The sequence below is a fragment of the Poecile atricapillus genome, chromosome 11 (assembly GCF_030490865.1).
Source record: "Poecile atricapillus isolate bPoeAtr1 chromosome 11, bPoeAtr1.hap1, whole genome shotgun sequence".
Classification (NCBI taxonomy): Eukaryota; Metazoa; Chordata; class Aves; order Passeriformes; family Paridae; genus Poecile; species Poecile atricapillus.
Genome location: NC_081259.1, coordinates 2,537,405 through 2,560,008, shown reverse-complemented (window position 1 = coordinate 2,560,008; position 22,604 = coordinate 2,537,405). Strand labels below are relative to the sequence as shown.

General features: G+C 46.7%; 1 protein-coding gene across 4 annotated transcripts in view; it reads right to left on the bottom strand.

Annotated features, from left to right (window-relative positions):
• Window positions 1–213: 213 nt before the first annotated feature.
• Window positions 214–22,604, bottom strand: part of IGDCC4 (immunoglobulin superfamily DCC subclass member 4) — an 86,976-nt gene continuing 64,585 nt past the window's right edge. For all 4 annotated transcript variants that reach the window (XM_058847187.1, XM_058847188.1, XM_058847189.1 and 1 more), the window contains exons 11-20: window positions 21,890–22,123; window positions 17,457–17,564; window positions 17,004–17,187; window positions 16,232–16,359; window positions 15,886–16,056; window positions 15,242–15,379; window positions 14,676–14,781; window positions 13,534–13,768; window positions 6,481–6,645; window positions 214–4,898 (exon numbers count right to left, since the gene is read on the bottom strand). In XM_058847187.1, the coding sequence (XP_058703170.1) occupies window positions 4,362–4,898; window positions 6,481–6,645; window positions 13,534–13,768; window positions 14,676–14,781; window positions 15,242–15,379; window positions 15,886–16,056; window positions 16,232–16,359; window positions 17,004–17,187; window positions 17,457–17,564; window positions 21,890–22,123 (2,006 nt within the window). In that variant the 3' untranslated portion in view covers window positions 214–4,361. The remainder of the gene's footprint in view (window positions 4,899–6,480; window positions 6,646–13,533; window positions 13,769–14,675; window positions 14,782–15,241; window positions 15,380–15,885; window positions 16,057–16,231; window positions 16,360–17,003; window positions 17,188–17,456; window positions 17,565–21,889; window positions 22,124–22,604) is intronic.

Sequence of the window (22,604 nt, the reverse complement as noted above, 5' to 3'; positions counted from 1 at the left end):
CAGAAATGCCTAATGAATCCAAACTCTGCTCATGTCTGAAATTCAGAAGAATCCCTGAGGAACCAGGCACCCACTATCATCTCACAATCCCAACCTTCACAGTGATGAGCTCTGGTACTGAACTGGTGTGAGCATGAACCCTGCATTCTGCCAGTGAGGTACAGCCTCACACAGCTGAAACAGAATGAATTGTGAGACAAATTCCACTCTTTTTTGAAAACATTTTAATAATAACCCATTATTTAAGGAATATAAGGACAGTGTCTTCTTACACTTTAACACTAAAGAGTATTTGTGGAGTAAGAATAGTCTCTGAAGAAAGAAAGTTATAATAAAGTACAGCATGGAACCAAGCACAGACACAACCTTCAAACAAGATCAAATTCTGGTTACACATCTTTATGCACTGTGCAGAAAATGAAATTTAACTTGAAAATACAAGCAAGAGAATACAGCAACAGAAGTAGATGGCAGATTTCTGCTGGCTAAACATTTCTTTTCTAACAAAAGTATTGATTAGAAAAGACACAATGATTCCTTCAAAACACCTATTACTAATGAGATCAAAACCATATACAGTGTTCTAGTAAAATGGTTGTTTTCTTACACAGCAATATTTCATGGGCTGATTGTTAGCTAGTAATGTAAAAAAATTCTCAAACTCTAAATTAGAAGTTACCTCATTTGAGCTATTTCAACCAGAACTTTGCTGCCTGTTAAGTAAGAAATCAAGTCAACAAAAAGCTAATAGAGGTTTTTATCTGAGTTGCATGTTTCATGTAACAAGACATGAAAAGAAATAAAAGGATGAGAATTGTGACTCTCACAGCAGCATGGGGAATATACAGTTGTGTAGCCAAACAGTAACATTAATACTAGAAAATTATGCCAGTGAAACAAACCTGACATTTTAACAATGTAAAACAATATACACCAGCAAAAAAGCTGAACAGCAATAATCTTTAGTGTTACTGAAAGGAAGAAAATGGAGAAAATAGCCTGGTGTGCAGGAACAGATATTAAGCATGATGGGTAATTAAAGGTACCAACAGATTGTTTGCCTGTGAGAAATCTGCAAGAAAGCTACTTATTTCATGATAAAAAAATATATGCACTGGTTGTTTCAGCTTTACACATCAAATGTGTATCATGTGTCTTCTTCAATTCACTTTCAGCTGAGACTGAAAGGTCCCTGCACGTTCGGGGCAGGGGGGACCTGGGGCAGAGCTGACTTGGACAAGGACACCCAGCACTCTGTGTGGATGTGTGTTCATCCAGGGACAGCTTTGGTGCTGCTGCTCCATGCTGACCTCTTGGCTCCAAGGAAACTGTCTGGATTTCTGCAACTGAGGTCTGGCCTACCAGCCCATGGCCACCATAGTTCTTGGACAGCCAAACACTGCCAGCTTCACACTTCAGGTTTGGGAAAGTGTAACGAGATCAGAACAAGCCTCAGCCTAAGGTGACAAAAGTGTTTTGGGGATGCATAAACAAAATTGTGGTCTGCTGCATTTCCCCAAAGCTCTCTGAGCCTGTAACTATTGTGGTGGTTTGGTGGTCGGCCTGAAGTGATCCAGGGGAATGGTGCCCCACTGTGCCTGCTTGTGTGGGCTGCAGTGACAGGCAGGGACAGCTTTCAGGCAGCTGCAGGATTGCTGAAGGCTGTACAGGCAAAGCAGGGGTGTGCATACAAGGGAGCGCCCCCAAAACTGTGGCACACTCCTACATCAGCCTCTGTCCTCTTCCATCCCCCTGGATGGAAAGTGGCAATGGCAATGTGGCTTGTGCAGGGCCTGTTCTGTCACTGAGGAAGAGCAAGGACTCTTCATGGAACTAAGTGGGACCTGAGGGCCACTTGTACAATGTCCCCCCAGTCTCCACAGTGAGTGCCCGGCCTTGCCCCCTGGAGGGTTTGTACCTCTGCGACTGCATCCGCTCCCAGAGAACTGTGAATTGCCCTTATTGCCTGCAATAACACTTCACTGCCTTATCTGTAACCCTGCTAAGTCATGAGTTTCAGAGTCTTGTGGCAGTGGGTTCTGGAGGTTATTTACACACTTCCTCTGCCCAGTTGTTTCCTTGCCTTTCTAGCTCCTCGCTCCAGTAGCACACACACATAAACTCCTGCCTTCACCTGCTCACTGGCACTGATTTCCAGTCTCTGTCCCACAGCATTCCAGACTCACTGCTATTCAGAACATGGAACAGCATTTCTGAGCCTCCTCAAGACACCAAACAGCAGCTGGAGAAACAGTAATCACAATGACTGGAAATACAGCTGGTTATCAGATCAGTGTGTTATACTGGGAGGAGATGCTGCCAGCTGGAGTGAGGTGGAAGCTCCAGTATCCTTCCCATCAGGGTACATGGAGGCTTGGAGGTTCTCATCTGCTGAAGAGCTGGAGGTAAAAGGGTTGCAGGGTGCTGGTGAAGTAAGGTTCTCCATGCTGCAAACAATGGTACCTCCACCCAGTCGTCACCAGGAAAAACAAAATCTGAAGTCTTTTAAAGGATCTCAAGTTGGCACACAGTTTCTCCATATACCCTGAGGAGAATTTTAGTAAGAAAAGAGGAAGATGGGCATCTTTTCCCTCACTTTTTAAACAAATGGTGAGATGTCTGAATCCTCCAGGAAGGCAGAATATTTACCAAACATCCATGAACAGAATTACTGATCCTTGTTAACTCCAAGCAGCCCGTCCAATCTTGTAGCATTCGCAGTCAAACCCTGCAAACCTGGAGTAGGACAGAGACAAGGTAAAAAAAGTAGAAAAAAGTACATCCCCAGCAGGGCCAGGCTGAGAGACATGTCAGCAATAAGCAAACAGCATCAGCAGGAAGAGTCACTGGATGATTTTCAAGCCAGACTGACTGGTATGAGACTGAAGATTTCATTTTAATTTTAAAGCTCTGGTGGTGCTCTGCTCTTCAAAAACAAAAAATCCACCAAAAGCACTTTGGCCAGGACTATGAGAAGTGACTGGAAAATTTCACTTGTTTATCCAAGGCTTTCAGCAAGTCCACTGCTTACAGAAGGCTGAATGCTGCTCTCTGTGAATCAAAACCATCTGAGATGTCTCCACACGGTTACCCAAACAAAGAGAAAAGAAATACACGCCCCCAGTATCACAGGTATCTTTTGCAATTGCTGGTTCTTCTTTCTGTTTGTTAGTAAAAGTTTGCTGAGGAAAGATGAATCGACATCCTGCCAGCTAAAGCAGTCTCCTTTGGCAGCAGCTGCAAAACACAGTCCTACAGAGAGACACAACCCAACTCTCTAGCTGTAGGGAAGGTGTCAAGAAACAAAGCAAGAGAGACATCAGATCTGCAGCACTATGTGTTAAAGAAGAGTCAACAACCAGTGCAGACATATTCTTTACAAAAAGGCAGTATAAGAATAAGTTAAAACCTATAATGGACTATAACAAATGAGTAGATCTACTGCTTTTTTTTTTTTTCTCCAACAGACATGAGGTAGTTGTGTTGTTAGGGAGGAAAAAAACATAAAGAAAGAGAAAAGTAGTAAAAATGCTACTCTATACCACACACTATTCCACTTTATAAAATTAAATAATATAAAGATGTTCCAAGGAAATAAAAATACATGTTGTACATTAAAAGGACAGATGTGTACCTAAAATATTAGGTACAAGAACCTACATAAAACAAAGCCCAGGCTGGTGAAAAGACCCAGACGCTGCAGAAGGTTCTATATAGTACAAGTTGTTAGAGGCACTCGTAGAGTGTGTAATAAAAGGCCACTACTTCAGCCTGCTAGTAGTAGTTACTGCAGTAGCACACACAGGGAGCCTGGTAATCCTTCTAACCACGGGAGGGCAGAAAAGGCTGGTGCTTACAGCTCACTGCCTTTGTCTCAGGGGCTTCCATCCCCTCCTGGAACTCCGGAGCCAGAATTCATCCCAACACTGCCAGGCAGCCAGTAGTGCCTGGGCACCCCAGGGCAGAGGCAGCTGAGAAGGATCCCTCGGTGCACTCTGCCACTTCCCAGCCTTCAAGGACGTCTTTCCCGTCGCCTCGAGGGCTACAGTGAAGTGACAGCCCCAGCCTAGCGCAGAAGGCTCTGTTCCATCGTGGTTCTGCATCAGACGTAAGCAGACGGCTCAGTCCTGCTCCCACCAACACCCAGTTCTTCATCGGCTTCAGAGGGAGGAAGATGAGCCCTTACCAACCCACCTGGCTTCCCAAAGGCCTCTGCAGAGGTGACAGGTCCGAGCCCTGCTCTGGTGAGATGCTGCACCTGCCCAGCTGCTGCTGGGCTCCGCCAGCCGAGGGCAGGCAGCACCTCACAGGGACAGGCTCTCCTCGTGCTTCATCTCTGCTGTGATCAAAATCAGATCAGCTCATTCTTTGTGATTGTGGACAGGTGCCATGTTCTCAGATGCTGAGGATGGACTGGTTAAACCAGAGTTACTACAGAGCAGGGCCTCCTCAGGTGCTGTGGAAAGCAGCTGGCACTTGCCTGGCTGCACATCACCCCTGCCTTCCTGGATGGAGTCTGAATCTCCACTCTCCACCGAATCCAGGCTTTCTCCATGCCTGTGGAAGCCATTGGTGAGCCCACGGATGCAAACAGCCTCTGGTTTGTCAGTCTTTGTGTCGGTACAGAGCAGCTCAGCCTGGGCCTGAGCCTCCAAATTGTCTGTGCAGGCCACCAACGCTTGGCCAGTGTCCTGCTGGGAACTGGGAGAGATGGGAAGAGTGAGCTCTGCCGAGGGGAGCTCTTCAGGCTCCTGATCCTCAATTTCTGTCTCTTCACTCTCCAGGGTGTGCAGCTGAGAGTTGTAGTCTCTGTCAGAGGCTGAAAAATCAGAATGGACGATGACCTCTGCTTCCACTTGGTGGAGGCTGGCTGGCAGGTGGCTTTTCTTTGCTTCATTCTGTTATCAAACAGGGGAGAAATTAAAAAAAAAAAAAAAAAGGTAAAGTAAGTGAAATTCAGATAATTGAGGCTATGACCAAACCAAGCACTAAAATATATTCATTTTTAATCCCACTGAGTGCAATGGGATGTACATATGCCTCTATTAAGCATTATTTTGATATGTTTCTCAGGGCTTAGGTCTCAAGAAGCAACTCAAATCACCTCAGGATCATTATTTCTATTTTACGTTTGAGAAAGCAAGTCCCAAGGGAGCAAAGTGATTTGTTCACAGTTTCTTGGCAGGCTGGAGCAACCATTCCTCCAAGCCTCTGTCAAAGACCACAATTTTCAAACCTCACCAGTCTGTTTCCATATTAAGGGCCAGATTTTTAGAGGCTGAGTGGGCAGCACTGTAGGAAACTGGTTTCTGAGATGGATAAAGGGGCTGCCTTCACTTTCCTCATCTAGTTTCAGCTACATATCACAAAGTATGTGTTTGTTAAAGCCCTACTCACAGCCTGCAAAAGTCTGTGTAAATTCAAACACTTTAATTCAAAAAGAAAACAGTAAGTTCTGCTCTACAGTGCTTAAGTGGAGTTCAGGCTACAGATCTCCACAAATCTGGCTGACAAGCAGGTCATTTTGTGAGATTATCACTCAATAATTTACCAGACAAATTATTGTAGAAGCTCACAAAGAGCTCCCTAGGCAGTCAATGCTCAGATTCTGGGCTGAGTGTGATGTAGCAGCAAGAAGACAATTCAGAGTATGGAAGTGATATCCCACGTGTAATTTGCGCTTTCTGTTGAAGCCAACTTTGAGTATAATTTACATATTTTAACACTTTTCTCTTTTGTTGACAAACTCTGATGGGTAAGCTGTGCTGTAAATGCTGCCCTGTAATTGGGCTGTAAAACATTGTCTTCACTCTATCCACAATGTTAATTACATCCTGTGTATAATTGATTTTCACACCACTGTCTAGGAAGGAAACATAGGTAGGTTACTTAGAAGTATTTGCTGGGGAGGGGGTGGAAATGAACTTTTAAAAAGAATAACCAAAGAAATCTTCTGGTACAGAGTCAGCCTGAGCAGGTGTCAGCTTGCTTTGCTAAGACAGTGACACAGATGTACACTCTCCCAAACACAGGAGTGCATATTTACTCCACTGATGCAATATCAGAAATAGGATTTCCTCCCAGAATACAAGTGCAGTGAAAATTGCTCTGCCCTATCTGGAGAAGGGACTTTAAATCAACCCTTGATCTTTGACTCCTTTTACTGCAAAAAATGCAATCCCTCTGTCAGGCAAGCATGCTGTAGATCTTAATGACTGTGCTGAGCACTGCAGCTCCTAACTCACTCAGGCTGATTGCTGCAGAGCCACAGCAAAGACTCCAATCAGACTGCTGGTGCCTGGCACCAGCTCCTCAGGAACCAGAACTGCCACAACCCTGCTGACAACTGAGCTTCTGACCCCACCTGGCCATCACCCAGCCCACAAAAAGGGGCTGCAAAAAGAAGAGAGGGAGATGGGGAACATCAATGGAAAATCTACATGAGAACAAACAAGTGAACAAAGCACCAAAGACACCCACCATCACAGCATCATAAACCAGGGCTTGTAAGAGAAGCTTCTGCCCCGTGCTGGAGGGGAGCTTCAGCGACCCATTGACAGCAGAGAGAGGCTCTTTGGTGATGGTGTCCCCGTATCTGGTGATGCTGTTTGTCCAGGCCTGGTTGGCTGATTTATTCCATGAAGACTGCAGGAGAAAAGTGGCAGGAGAAAAGATGCAGTTATCATAGACATGGATTTTTTTATCCTCATACACCTGAAATGAGAAGCAGCTTGAAAAAAGAAAGTGCAAGCTGGGAAAATACCGTAAATGTAGGGAACACTTCTGATAGCATCAAAAGAAAAATGCTCTACAATGTACTTACACAGTCCCTGCCTTAGAACTGGCTTTATTGCTGTTACTTGGGCTGATGCAGAGCACAGGGATAAAAGATGCCAGATGGTTCACAACTGGTTGCATAAGGGGCTTTCCACTGATTCTGAAATCGTCAGGCCAGCAGGTAAATCGGCACAGACATCATTTAGAGGTCCACTGGAATCAACTCCCTGCAAAGCTGCAACAGCCCAGAGCAGAACTAGCCTTCTGAAAAATACCACAGAACTGGGAAGGGACAGGGAAATCTGGAGCTGAGTGACCACAGTCTTTGCTTTGGCACAAGTGATGCTCCAGAGCACAGAGAAGGACACTCACCCATGGACAGTGTCATGTGTGCTCCAGTAAGAGCTGGACATTCTGCTAAACCGCTCACTCTGCAGTACAGACAAGAGTTCCTGCTCCAAGCTAGGACTTGGGAAAACATTCTGCCATTCCTCATCAACACAGAGGCACAAAACTGGGACCCGAATTTTTATTTATTTATTTATTTATTTATTTTTACAACAGACCACCAAGCAACTCTTTGCTCAGCTTTAAATCCCCTGGGCAACCAGTGTTACCTTGTTTGTAGATCTAATTAAATTATATGGGCTGAACGCAATTTGTTCTGGGTTCTTTCAGCTTCCCCTTGCAATAAACTGTTGAATGCACACCTCTGTGTATGGGAAATATGTGTCTTTAAGAGCTGAAGTTATTTAACAGCTCAGACTATTAGTTCACAGGCAGAAAAGTATTTTCTTTCCAGGTTTTGATTTTATTGGGCTGTCCTGCGTTTACCTGAGCTGAGCCTTGCTAGTACTCACATACCTATACATGTACACACACAACTCAGATTTAAGGACCACACAGGCCCATTATCTCTGGCCTTGTTCCACAGATGCTACACGTTGTGTGGCTACAAGAGAGGCTGATGCAGAGAAGAAGAGAAAATCCTGACCTGATGACAGCGAGTGCACACGGACGCACAGAATACTGGTGGCATGAGCATGATGGCTGTGTAGGGTGAAGATGCCCTGCACATCCATTCAAGCCCACTGACCCTCTATTGCTCACTGCCAGCAGGAGAAGCCCAGGTTCCTGCTCTGCATATGTGGCTGCTCCTTAGACAAATCTATTCCAACAACCGCCAACATAGCGTGAGTTCAGCCAAGACAGCGAGGAGATTTCTGACATCAGCCTGACCTTGGGTGAGTCATTTGACCTCCTTGTGCCTCGGTCCATCTGGCTGAAAATTAGGTAGAAATACACGACCAGATGTTGTATATGAGCCAGGCATTCCTAAGTCAGCTATTTAGCAAGAAGCAAATGCTACCTTCATGCTGCCAGGGCTGGCAGAAGGACACTGAAGCGCTCATATATGCGCTGAAGGGTGGCCGGAGCTGCTCCCAAGCCCTCTGCCCACCCTCACTCAGGTACCCAAATGGCTCAACACCTTGTGGGAGGAAGAGCCACGTTACATCCCAGCACCACCCCCAAGTCACAGAAGCTTTGCTGCTGCCCCAGGAGAAAATTTTTTGCAAACAAATAGTGAAAGGCCTCATTGATATGCCCACACCCTGCAGAACAGTGATGTCCGAGCTCAGCGCTGTGGCTATCAAACATTTGCTAATTTAGATGTGGATGCTTGAGGCAGTGTCTTTTCCATTTCTCTCTCTGCAATCCTCAACAATATATTCTGAGCCAAAAGCCTTCCCTAATTGCTCTGTTTCTAAGTGGACAATCATTAAACTACGCTTTAATAGCGAGAAATCAACCAAGCGATCACAGAGAGCTCACAATAAGGAATATCTCCACGTGCGAGTGCTCAAGGAGCGTGTTCAATTTGCTTCTGCTGCCATCTGAAAGGCTTTCTGCAGCTACATCCCTGACTGATGGCTTCTGTGCCTCTTCCAAGGAACATACGTTACTGAGCAAATAGTGCCTGGAAATTTCAGCACTGAACCTACACAAATCTGCACACATGCACCAAATGTGTGTCCTGTTAGAGATGCCTGCATGCATATTTGCCATCAGAGAGATCTGAGCATCATACGCAGACACACACACAGAGCAAACTCGAAAACCTTCTAGCAGGCATCTTGTGAATACCAAAAAACATGGAAAGAAACAGGCAGCTCTACTGCAATCCCCCATGGACCATCTGTTAGCGGAAATGTCAATCTGCCATGTTTACATAGGTTTTGATGACTCTGGGAACAGCCTGTTCAGCTCTGGCTGAAATTGGCTGCAACGAAGAACAAACTTGTTTTGTACCAGTTTGCAACTTTCAACAAACAGAAAAAACCATCAGCCACACAACATGGCCTGTGTCCCACATGTTGTTCGAGCACATTATGTTTGAGAGGGGAAAAAAAAAGTGAAAGACAAATCCCTCTTGGGGCTTAGTCTCTAAGGTTGGGCAGCAGCAATTAACTCTAGGACGGTTTTCATCACAGAGCTGAAGAAATCTTGTGCGCCTGAAAGCTTCACTGCTTTTTTAAGCAGCATTTTTCTGGTGTAATAAATGATACTATTTCTTTTTACTCAAGGGGAGCTAGTGGGTGGCTGAAGGAAGGAAATATTCTCTTGGTCTCTTTTACAACACAGTAATGAAGGCAAGGAGCAAGGAGTGTCAGTCTAATACTAATATAAAGAGGAAAAAATCTCTTTGTCAGTTCACTGCAAACACAAGAATGAAAACTAATAAAAACATCTTCCAATAAAAGACGTTTCCATTACAGCTAAATCCTTATCAAAGCAAACAAGCCTTTTCATTTTAGCCTTTTTATAGAAACTCCAATTGGTAAAAACGTGCCTAGATCGTGTTACCTTCTCAGTGACAAGTCATGATTTCATGCAAATATATGAGCTGCAAATGAACACATAGCAAAAGTTCAACTTGAAACCTCCCCTGTTTTTTCAGGATGGTTATTTAAAGTATCTTGAAGTCCTGTGCAAAACAAGGTTGGGGATGTTTCAGATGTGCCCAGCTTTTGAGAGTGGTGCAGCAGAAAGGATTCGTTGCTGAACAGCAGCGGGTGGGAGTGGGAAAGCTCCGTGTCACGCAAACACGGCGACATCCCTGCCCACAGCTGGGATGCAACACAACACAGACCTCTCCCCAGCAGATAAAGGAGTCTCTGCTCGCTGTCACCAGGAGCACAGCCCTCGTCTGAAGCTTCTCAGAAATCACTGGGACTTCTTTTCAACGCAGAAAAATTTCAACACGAAAATGACAAACAACCCGGGTAGATCCAAGTTCCCTGATGTGTTACAGCTTCTGCTCTCCGAGTCACAGGGATGCTTTGTGGGAAACGCAGTCCTGTGGGAAGGAGGCCCACAGGGAAGGAGAAGAGCAGCAAGCAAGGAAGGCTCCAGCTCACAAGAACAACAACAGCAAACATTTCCAAACCAAAATGCTTGGGTTTGGCTTCATTCAATGAAAAACTGAAGTCTTCCATGGAAAGCAGATGCTTTTTAACATTCTCCCCCACCCTTTAAATTGCTTGGCCCACAAGCAGCAGTGACAGAGATGTCTGGAGCAGAGCCATTTTATCATCCTCAGTCCATCTGTCAGAGGAGACAGAGCTGCATCACCACAGCCTGTGCACGACTGTGTCATTTACAACAGGACTATAGAGGGCATCAGTCCAGGGGGTGCTTGCAAGGGAAGAGAGTAAGAGAGGAAAACCACTTGTCAGTGTATTTAAAAATTCTTGTGTGTGACCACTGGAAACACATAAAGGAAGGAAAATGAACCACTGAATGGCCAATTGTACTCCTGCCTAATGGACCTGTGAGCAACCAGAGGGGTCCTGTGCCAATGCCTTGGCTACAGCAGTACCTTGCTGTCCTGCAGGCAGGCACAGGAGGGGTCCAGGAAGTTCCTCTGGGACTGTCCCACCTTCCACTTACACCACCCTGCACCTCCAGCACGATGTGTAACAGCTCAAGAAGAACCACAGCCCTAAATTTGAAGGAACTTATGATCTTGACCTGAAAATGACCAAGGGGATGCCTCACAACCCTTGCCCACAATTCTTCGCAGGAATCAGTTCCAATCTCAGAGTTTTTAAAGACCTCCTGCCCTCAGTCTGCTCTCCAGTCCCCACACCTCTAAAATGACATTCACTCACTTCTAACTGCATATGGCATGGGGACAGTCCCTTCTTTCTGTCTATCTAACATGGAGCACCCAATCTCCACTGGAACCTCAGGCTGCCACAAGAATAAAAACAATAAAGAATAATCCATGGAATGGTAAGTAATGAGTCAGCACGGGAACAGCCTGTAGGCACAAAGCAGCCAATGAAAGTGCCAACCAACCAACACAAACCAGGTTTCAGGAGTGTAACCTGAGGGCAGAGGGACAAGCAGGCAACTGGAAGTCACAGCTACACAAACCTGCCCTGCAGTGCCAGCAACCTCAGCCACGGGTCTGCCCTGCCAACATCCCCAGCTCTGTGGTGACATGATATGCTGCTAAACAAAAGGGATCCTTGAGGCATTTCTCACTCCCTCTCTTCAGTGAATAGGACTGCAAGTCATAGCATCCAACCTAGAACACCCTGGGGAGCTTCCCTTTGCCAGGCTGGACAGGAATTTCCTTCCACAATTATTTTCTCTTTCCTGTGGCTCTCTTCCATTCCTTGCCATGGATTTTCACAGCCCCAACTTCACACAGCATGAGAGAGAAAAGAGAAGGCAACAAAGGCAGCTGGTCACTGCAGGGTGCAAAGCTCCCACAACATTCTGTTCCAGGCAGGGTCCCTGGGGGTTTCCAGCTTCAATGGATGCTGGGGAAAGCTATTTGCAGCACACAGGACACCCACAGCCTCTCCACAGCCTTGACTAGTGGCATTTTGTGTACAGGCAGGGAGATGAACACACTCACAACTGCTCCTGACTTGGTTTACATCAGATGTGGGCACCATTCCTGAGACCTGCCCAACTCTCTGACTGCCCAGCCAGGTAACATCACCATCTTGGCCACTGCAGCATAAAGGTGTTTCTTGGCCATATTCTTTTCACACTTGATTATACATGTCGGAGTACAGAAAGGAAGCAGTGGTGCTCAGGTGGCACTTCCAGCAGGAACGGGGCAGTGCAGGGAGCAGGGTCTCCTGCGTGGGATCACATCTCCCTCCAGTGCCCGCTCCCAGCAACAGCAGCCTGTTGCTCCCGGCCACCACTGCATCTCCTTCACCTCCAGGTCACCCTCCTGGGTCGGCACGGGTGAGAACGCTGCTCTCTGGGTGGCTGCTTCCCAGTTACCCTTGCTTCCCTAGCCACATCCATCAAAAAAAACCCAGACCAATCCTCAGTGAATTTATCTCTCAGTAGCCGTTCCCCATCCAATTACGGAAACTCTACAGCCAGAACTGTCCATCTTCCCCAAAGCTCTGGTCTGTGCCTGTAATTCTGCTGCTGGGCACTGCCCACTCTGAGAGCCACAAGCTCTCAGGCTGAGCCCCACGTGGCCAGGCCTTGGCACTGCCCTCTCCCAGCCCTGCTTTGCACATACTCAAATCTTGGTGTAAGCCCTTGCAGGCAAGACTGCTGCTCTGGAAGAGAAATCTGGATATGCTGCCCCCAGAAAGGCCTCACAAAGAAGAAAACTTCCCCCCACCATGACCTGTTCTCAGGGGTAAGTCCCCAGCACAAAAACATTTGTTCCTTATTTAACTGAAAGAGCTGTAGGAAATTCCTCACACTCTTCGGCTTGGGTCCAGACAGGCAGCCACATTCCACCAAAATCCATAGATGTGGCTTGGCTGCAAACAAACAGCCTCTCCTTCAGCTGAGCACTGATCTGCCACAGCACGCAGGGATGGCCACGGGTACTGCTTCAGCTCATGGGGCTACTAAAACCAGCAGAAGACTTTGTGTTTCCAAAAGATCACACCTGCACTGCCTCTAGCAGCATGGACAGGGCTCGTGGTCAGCCAGGTACCTGGACTCACCTTCCCTCCAGTGACACACGAGTGCATCGCTGATGCAAACGTGAAATCTCACACACTCACAATGCATTTGTTTTACTGAACCTCCTAATTACTTTACATGCTCTCCCAGGGCTACAAAGAGAGACATAAAGAGATTAACTAAATTAGGCCAATTAAAGGTTCCCTAATGGAATGAAATGTTTCATGCAAGCTTGAAAGAGGAAATGGGAAGGGAGGAATGAAAGACAATGCAGTGTCAGGCAAACCAAGTAGGGCAGGAAAAGACTACTTCAAAAAATAAGGTTTCACAAAAACCCTACAATTTCACCTCTTGTTTATCTTCAAGAGTATTCCACTGAACACACTATTTATGGAGACAGCTCCTTTTAGTCCAAGCAAAAGAGAATCCTGGAAGGCCACGTGTCTGCTCTAGACATCACACTTCCTCCCACCATCCACATGCCACAGCAACACGAATACCACAGCTTTCTGCAGCACCAAGTTTGGCAGCAGCTTCTCAGATTGAGGGGTCACTGTCCCAGGAGATGAAAAGTGGTAGATGCACAGGGATCCCAAATTAGATCCAGCAAGCCAAGGTTGAGCCAGTCAAGTTTTAGAGAGAAGGGAAATGTGTGACTGCCTAACACCAGCCTGCAGCGAAAACTTCTGGCACTGCAGAGCCAGGACAGGATCCCACCCTGGCTTCCCAACAGCCACACACCAAACAAAGGCTTTTGCCAGGGGTGGGAGCCCAGTCACCATGTGCATGAGCCCTTACCTTCCTCTTCTCATGGAAGATCTCCTCAGGGAGGCTCGTGTGGATGAGGCTGTGCACTTCTGCCAGCTCTGTGATGTCCCCCAGGGGCACAGGTGCATCCTCCGGGAGCGGGGACATGAGGGACTCAAGCTCATGTGAGTCCAGGGTGGCACTGGGAGAGGCCACCCCTTGCCTGCTCCGGTGGTAGTACGTGTGGTTGCCAGCAGCCTGGGAATCCAGGCCTGGCAGGGCCTCCCTGAGGGAAAACAAGCAAGAGTTGACATCTCAGCTGGTCCTTGTGCAAGTGACTAGCCCCAAGCCCTGCCCTGTCACTCCTGGGGATATTCTTTATCATCACATCCCACTGTAACACCTTTCACTGCAGATATATCTCTGCACCACTTTGATTATTGCCAAAGCTCAGACAAATCCCGCTGAGGGATGCAAAGCTATCCCTCTGCCAGCAAACCCCAAGGGCAGGAGATACCACTGGTGCCAGCATTAGCAGGTGCTCACCCACCCTGGCCCACGGGGAGTTGTGTCACCCCTGTCACCACTGCTTTACAGGACAGGAAAGTTTAGTGGCCACACTAGGACGAGACTTCAGAAGCTGTTTGTTCCCAGCCCCAAGACCTGCTGTGAGCTCACAGCTCTTCTGAACAACTCAGCTGTTTTCTCCTCATGGTCTTTCCAAATGCTTGTGGCTGGATCCAGACCCCTGGGATAGCAGAGGGCTTTGGGCTGTATCCAATCCTCCTTAAACCAGCCTGTCACTCACTGGGAAGTCTTTCATCGTTTTGCCAGACAGAAGTTAACAAATCATTTCCAAACATCCTTAGAGCTGTCCAACCTCAGAAGCAAAATACTACCCACATGAACAGACACAGGTAATAAACTGGTTCTTTCATTTTCTTGGGACTTCTTCTTTCTCTGAAAGAAACCTCTACCAGTCTAAGAACACAAACTGCAGAGAAACTACTGAAAAAATAAATGAGTGGAAAGATTATATTAAATATACTCCTTATCCATGGATCCACAGATCCAAGCTGTGCATTAACTGTCCCCTACACCACATCCCAAGCAGCCCAGCTGAACAGGGGATGCATCTCACAGTGTTTTTGTCTCCTTCCACAGCAGCCTCCTTTACCTGAGGTGCCACCCACCTGTGTTTGCTGTTGCGGAAGCTGGCACACATGCAGAAGAGAATGCAGAGCAGCCCCAGGCACACCCCCACGATGATCCCTGTCACAGAGTGGATATCCAGGACATCTAGGAGGGGAAGGAACAACAGCCACATCATTTCAGCTGCTAACAGGAAGAGGGTACAGAATGTCTCATGTTCAGAGAAGGACCAGCTGTATTAAACCAAACAGGTTTAAAAGACCCTTGTAACCCAACTGTGGTTCTGATTCTTTACACATAAAACAATAAAATTCCTTGCCAGTGATGATTTAGAGCAAACAGGTGTCTATGCATGTTCATTAATGTCATGCTACAGCAAGATGCAGGTTGCATGTGCCCTTCCAGAGGAACCAGGATGGGGAAGAGATGAGGATGGATTCTGGAGCTGCACATCTGAGGGCTCTGCTGTGATCCTGCAGAAAATCCTGTCTTGCATCCTACACAGCGACACCAGGCAATTGCTTGGCAAACAGAAATGTCACTGCTGACAAATCAGTCTCCAGCAATGCAATTCCCTTCCTGCCCTGAGGTAAGGAGGAATTCATACCAGACAGCTTCTCCCGGAGGGTGTGCACATCCTTAACGTTGGAATAGGGACCGGATCCCACCACAGTCTTTGCTCCCATCTTGAAGAAGTATCTAGTATCACTTTCCAGGCCATGCACTTCAGTGCTGAAGATGTTTCCTGACCAAAAGCAAAACAAAAGAGATTTAAGATGTTCTGTTTCACAAGCATTCAGAGGCTATAGCAAAGCAGCTATGGAATTGCTGGACCATCAGAAGTGAGGGATTTTGTGGTATTTTTGTGCATTCCACACACCTCTTCAGTAATGATGAATTTCCTGCTTACAGATCTGACAATACAGACTGCTCATGATGCTTCTGGCACACATTTTTCTAGGAATTACTGGCTGCCAGGCTGCATCTGTGGGGTATTTCCTGCATGATAATGGCTATTTTAGCCCCAGTCATGTATGATTTCATGTCTCTCAGTAGCCATGTCCCTGGACTCTCTGCTATGACCAGGTCCAGCAGATGCTTCCAGAAAACTGCCAGGATGAGCTCTTGAACATTTGTCTGTGTGCAAAGTGAGGCAGAAATCAGGGCAGCAAGACTGAGCAACCAGAGCTCCAGAGACAGGAAAGGAGGCAGGAGGACTGGGGGGTATTACAGCACCTGGAGGAGGCTCACCTTCTCGTGTCAGCAAGGTCCACATGTCATCTGGCTGTGTGTTGTTGGCGTTGTACAGGATGAGATACTCCACAATGATGCCATTGGGCTCCACAGGTGGGCACCAGTGCACCTGGACAGCGTAGGGGTTGAGAGGGTGCAGCCGCAGGTCAGACGGAGGAGTGGAAGGGCCTGGCAGAGACAAATAAAGACCTGGCCTGAGCAGCAGGAAGAGGAGCAGAGCATTCACCCCCAGAGGGCCTCCCAGCATGTACTCAAGGTAGTCAGAGCTTTGAGGGGTCACATTAGGAGTGATGACTCAAGGAAAGCCAGGAGAAATGAAGATTTGGGTCCCATAAACACTCACGGTCGGGCAGGGTGAAGCGCTCCACCACGCTGCTGAAGGGCCCGTCGATACCAACACCGTTGGACTGCACAGCAAACTCATACCTGGTGTAGGGCTTCAGCCCACTAATGAGAATGTCTTCATCTGAGCTGGAAAGAGAGGACACAGCACGAGGCCATGAACACCTGAGGGTTCTCCCATGTCACATTGACCACACTGATGCCTCACCAGGAGCACTCTACAAGATTACCCTAACTCTCTTTCCACCTAAAGCCCCATCCCCTGCAGCCATGTGAATGCAAGAACACACAGCTCCCAGGGACAGAATAAAAACAGTTCCCAGTCTCCAGGACCATTTCTGATACACTTGCAGGGAAAAGTGGAAAACAGTCTGGTTAGAGGCTAAATATGGGCACGAGTATTCAGATGTAAAATACAGCCCCAATAGAACTGCTTAAACTTTAGCAATTTATAGACCAAACTTATGAGGACCATTTCACAAATCCTGACTGAACAACCCATAACTGCACCCAGCCATGTTGTTAACAAGTGTGTAAGGTCCAACCACAGCAAAAAAGATGCAGAGACCAGTAAATGATTCCCTGGTATTGAAGTCAAGACAAGTCCCACTGCCACATCTCAGCAGTTCTGAACATTATCTGTGACCACAGCAGATATTCCCAGCATATGAAATACCCAAGATTTTGCTGAATTCTGGAAATTCCATGCAAATTCCTCCTGCCCCATGCTCTCTCCTGACATGAACAACACATGGCAGATGAACCCTCTTTACCTGGTGTAGTACGTCACAAGAGAGGCGTTTTTCAGGCCCCAGGGGCTGAAGCGCACGGTGTAGTTGACAATTTTGACTGTTGTGAAGTCAGGTTTCTTCCAGCGGAGCCAGATGGAAGTTGAGCTGTTGGACTCTGCATAGACTTGGACTGGAGGCAGTGGAGGCCCCTTCTGCACAGGGGGATCTATGGTGCAGCACAAAAAGAGATGTGGAGGTGTACATGACAGGAATGCCGCTCACACCCAGTAGAAGAACAAACCAAATGAAAAGGGGAATATTTTGCTCCTTTCTCTCCTTTCAATGCATTTCACAATGACTGTCAAAAGGAGTTCCCTTATGTCATGACCTTCCCTATTTTGGTATTCTCCTTTTGGAAGTTCATTCTCTCTAATCCCTGTACCCTTCCTCTGAAGCCAAGCAGAAGACACACAACAATTGAAGGGCATTTCTCACCTACTGCTGTTGCAGGTGCCTTTTCTGTCTTGCCCTTCCAAACCGCTGCATACCCATCTTCGTGTTTATTGAATGCCACCAGCTTCACCTCATACAGTTTCCCAGGAGCTGGAAAAGTCAATCAGGGTTTGCCTTGAGTTTGCTATTTTTATTAATATTATATTTATATTTATATATTTATATTAATATGCTATTTGCTAGTTATATTTGCTATTTTTGTCACCAATCCCCCCTAGTCAGACACATTTTCTTTGATCGTGCCAGCTTTTCTCAACATCCAAGAAAGTAGCTTGAACATAATAAACACATTTTTGTTACCTTATACCTAAGTAAATATCACCTAATGCATAAATTACAGCAGGGAGTCCCCCTTCCACTTACAGGCTTCCCACACACAAACACTGTCTCACAGCTGGTGTATGTTACCAGCACAGCTGCTCTTTGGTTCTCCCCTCACTTTTGACAGAAATTATCAGCAGGAAATGGACTTGCCCCAGCAACTTTCAAGGGTTGATCAGTGTCCTGGCCTTTTCCACATCTACTCAGGATCTCCAGATCTTCCTCCCTTACAAACTACTAAAAAAACCTACAGATGCTGACTCCTCTCTCCATATGGAAGTGACTGCACTGCACTATTTCTGAGCAATGAGGACATTCTCTCCTCCCCCAAAATGCACCTCCTGTTTCTGAAGTCCTTTCTGATTTATTCACTGCTGTGAGAATCTTCCTTCCAGCAAATCCTCAAACACCCTGTTAAGTCACTGGCAGCCTTTGTTGCATGGTGTCTATTTTGCCTCCACAGTAGAGCTTCCCAATTTGCAATTAGAAAAGCAACAATGCACAGAAAACCCACAGCAAAAACCTGAGGGTCCTCATTGCATGTTCTCATCAGAGAGCCTCACACATTGGGGAATCTCAAACTGAGCTGCAGGACAGGACGCTCTGTCTCCAAGCAGTGCTTTGGTCTAAAATCCACTTCCCTCCTTCCTCCAGCTTTTCATCAGCTTCTTCATTTTTAATGGAGATGTTTAATCAAAGAAAACAGCTTGGGAGATATAAAGTTCTCAAAGAAGACATTCCCTGCAGCAGCCAGCCCCTTCAGGAGCTCAGCCAGAGCAGTCCACTCTGCCTTTTGTTGCCTTGGCTGCAGCACATTGATGAAGTTCGTTAATTTGGGACATGCCTCTTCATTCCTTGCCCTCACAGATCACTGCTCTCTTTGCCAGACAACGTAAGCAGGATGAAACCCTTTTTATTGATGCCAATTTTATTATTACTGCCCTGATTACACTCCCAGAGGCTGATGGTACCAATTACCAAAGGCTTTCTCTGCTCCACAACACACGCTCACGCTCAGAATATAAAAACACTTCAGCCACATTTTTCTTCCCCAAAGAATCTCAAAAGCAAACAGAGTTTTGTCTGCCTCCAAGACAGCCTGATCTGCATTTTCACACTCTCCAGCCACATTAAAATGTTTCAAACCCACACAAGTGGGAAAAGGCTAAAGGGAACTCAACCTCCAAAGGGCTGGAACCATGGGCTCAGTGGAACAAAGAACCCCCAGCCCATCTCTTGTCAGCATCACACTCTCCTTCTGCCTGAGCCTTGGGCTGGGCTTCACTGGGACATGAGCAGTGGACAGTGCCATCCAAAATCTTGAGGAATACCTCACAGGTGTGATGCAGCTGGGGCAACTCCTGTTGGAGAATGGAGTGAAGGAAAGGACAAGTCCTCAATCTCCATCCCTGGGCAGGATCAATACAGCAGCTGGTTACATGTGGCACCAGGGGAGCTCAACTGCAAGATCGAGCACCTCACATCCTGAAAATAGGGGTATTTTGGATTTCTCAGTCAGAGGATTGGCTTCAATTTTTATACACAGGCCCAGATGTTCAAGCTCTTAGAAGAGGCAGACATAAAACTCTATCAAGCTGTCAAGAAGCTGGTAGGCAGCATGAAAACAGATGTATTTCACTGCATTCCATCATACATTAAATATAAACAGAATAATCTAGTCCAGATAATTTCAAATCACTAATCTGGATGGCTGCATAATATATCCAATATGCTAAATATGTTGGTTCACTCAGCATTTCAAGGTGTTTATATTGGCCAGGTGCCAGAAGCCATACTTTCATTTAAGTGGGAAAACACCCTCATTTCCAGAGAGTTACTTCTAGAGGAATACAATCTTCCTTCACGGGAATGTGGAGGGTAGGATCAGATCCCTGACACTTATTTTTCACATAAATTATGGCCCTGGTAGTGGCACCTCAGTACAGAGAGTAAGTGCTAGAACATCAATGGAAGTCACTAAAAATTTCTCAGGGAAAACCCCTCCTGGTGATTCAGGAAAGCTTCCTTCTGATTTTGTGGACTCATGAAATTGCTGGATTTCCTGTGTGCCCTTGACCTCTCTTACAGGACTGCAGCACACACCTCTCAGATAACAGACAAGGTACCATTACTGACACCATTCTAAGGTTGCTCCAGAGATTAGCACAAGATGGGAGAAATCTTCTGTTTCAAGCCACAGCTCAAACCAAGGCAAGGGGCAGAGCACTGGCTTCAGTGACACTAGGGAGCTGTGGAGCCAAAGGGACATGTAGTGACCACTCTGGACCTTGTCTGCACTGACATGGAACACACCACATCTGAGCTCAGCCTGGTATGCCCATGCCCAACCTGGGATTTCCTGACACCACTTCAAATACCAGAACAGGCTTCCTAGAGAGATGGTCGATGCCCCAAGCTTGTTAGTGTTAAAAAGACATTTTGAACAGACTTTGCTTTCATTTTCAGTCAACACTGAGGTACCCAGACTGTTGGATTCAATGACTCCTGAAGATAATCCCAAGAGACAATGTTGGGTATTTGTTTTTATAGAGGGATCTTAGGAGAGGTTTCCAGCGCTGTGCTTTCCAGGCAGACATCCCTGATCTGGGAAACCCTCCCAGCTAATTCCCCATCAGCCCAGATCCCATTAGGGCTGCCAGCCCTTCCTGAGACCACTACCTGCTCTGCCTACAAGCTGCAGCCCTAAGTACTGCACAGAGCAGTTCTGCACTTAAAACTAAACCCTTCTAAATCCCAAACTCATCCTTGTTCCATGTGCAGACCCCCTCCCTTCCTCATCACAGCCTGACCCTTCCTTTATTGTACACGTGCAGGAGCACATCATTCATCAGCACAGGGGGAGCAGAGGGAACATCCTGGGCTGGGAGAAACCCGAGCCTGAGCTCCTGACACAGCGATAGCCGAGGCACAGCCGCCAAATCATACGGAAACCATTAGGGCTTGACGGATGCCCAAATTCAAGGAAGTAATTACAGAAGAACAAGAAGCCTTCTCAGCATCATCGTGCCAGAGCATTTGGAACCAATTCAGCCCACTCCCAGCCCCTGCACCAACTGATTTGCCAGTGGTTGGAGCAACACGTGATGATGTTCACATGTGGTTTCCTCTGTGCAATAATTACAGACCTAAATTTTTCAGAGAAACTCATCACTGTTAACACTCTCAGTGGCAAGATGGCTGTGACAGAGCTGGGAACCCCACTTAGAGGTGGCACAAACAGTCCTCCCAGGTGCTGCAGCCTGACCTTTATGCTGTACATAATATATATGCTCCAAGTGTAAGATGAACCAGCGTAACAGACACGTGCCCTACAGTCTCCACTCACTGGGCAGTAACAGGGTGAAGCATGAAGTGGGGGATGAGAGAACTCTAGGAAGCAGAAAGCCTCTTTCAAGGATGCATCTGTCATTACTCTCTTCTCCATCCTGTATCAATGGCTAAATCAATTAATTAATACAATCAGATGTTAGGAACACAACCCCTTGTGGGAAATGGCAAGCAGTAAGCCAGGCAGGCAGGTCTCACTGCTGCTGAGATCTTGTCCAGTCATGGACACTCACTCTTCCATCCCTTTTCCCTTAGTGGGAGATGGAGGAGAATACTGGGCTAAAATTAGTATGCTATGAATTATCCTATCTCTGCATTTTAATATAGAGAGAATTTCAAACAGCATGCAATTATGGAGCTCCTTAGAAATAGTCAGGGAAGGAGAGATCATTGTCCTGACTGGAGATCTCAATCACAGCACTCTTTATACTGTCTCAATAAAAACACTAATTAATTAAGAATCACTTATTAACATACACTAAGTATACCGGTAACTTGGTTAAAATCCCTGCTAAATTTGCATTAGAAATTTCTGTGCTTTAAACTCTACTCAATACAAGCCTCAAGAGCGCCACTCCAGAAAGGATTTTGGATGATCTTAAAACACCTCAGATGGTCCTGGCCCTATGTATCTCCAGTCATGCAAACAACTGAGATGCTTCTTGGGAGCATCCTGGGATGCTACAAAGTGCAAGAGACAGGCCCTGCTTTCCACACCAAGTGCTAGGAAGATGCAGCCAGCTAACCTAGTCGAGTCAGCTCGTACTGCTTCACTTTCTTCTTTAGTTTTATGGGTCCTACATCCCAGCTCTCATCTTCAGCACCATCCAAAGGGCTCTCATCACTGGACTCCTCTGGGCCCACCTCTCTGTAGTAGAGCTTGTAGCCAGATATCTGGGCATGGTTTGCTGGGGGCTGCCACGTTATCAGGAGAGACTCCATCTTCGCTCGGACTTTTAATTCTGTCGGGGCAAATGGAACTGGAAGAAGACAAAAGAAAAAGATTGAGCCATAGGTCTCCATTTTCCTGGTCTACTGAATCCTCCTGGTCCCTCAGTAGTGAGGGAAGAGTGTGAGGAAAAGGCTGATCGGAGTGGGGTGTCTCCACTCCCTGACAGTGGGACATTCACACTCTACCACTGGCTTTCCCAGTTGGGTGATACAGGAGACAACAATGTCACAAAGCCACTGTGGGAGTTTCTCAGCGTATTCTGAGATATCACCATCTTTAACCACTGCTGCATTCTGGCATGGGCTTGGCTCTGTTTGGCAGAATTGTTTATTCACTTCTGAATGTCATAACATTGGGATCTGGAGTTCTGTTTGTTTTCTTTTTTTTAAGAACTTTCACAGCTGCACATGGAGGGAGCAAAGCCTCACTGCCCAGGCAAGCAGTGAGGTGTACAGGGGCTGCTGAGCAGCAAGGTAAAGGAGAGAACTTCAGTCTGCCCAAAACCAATG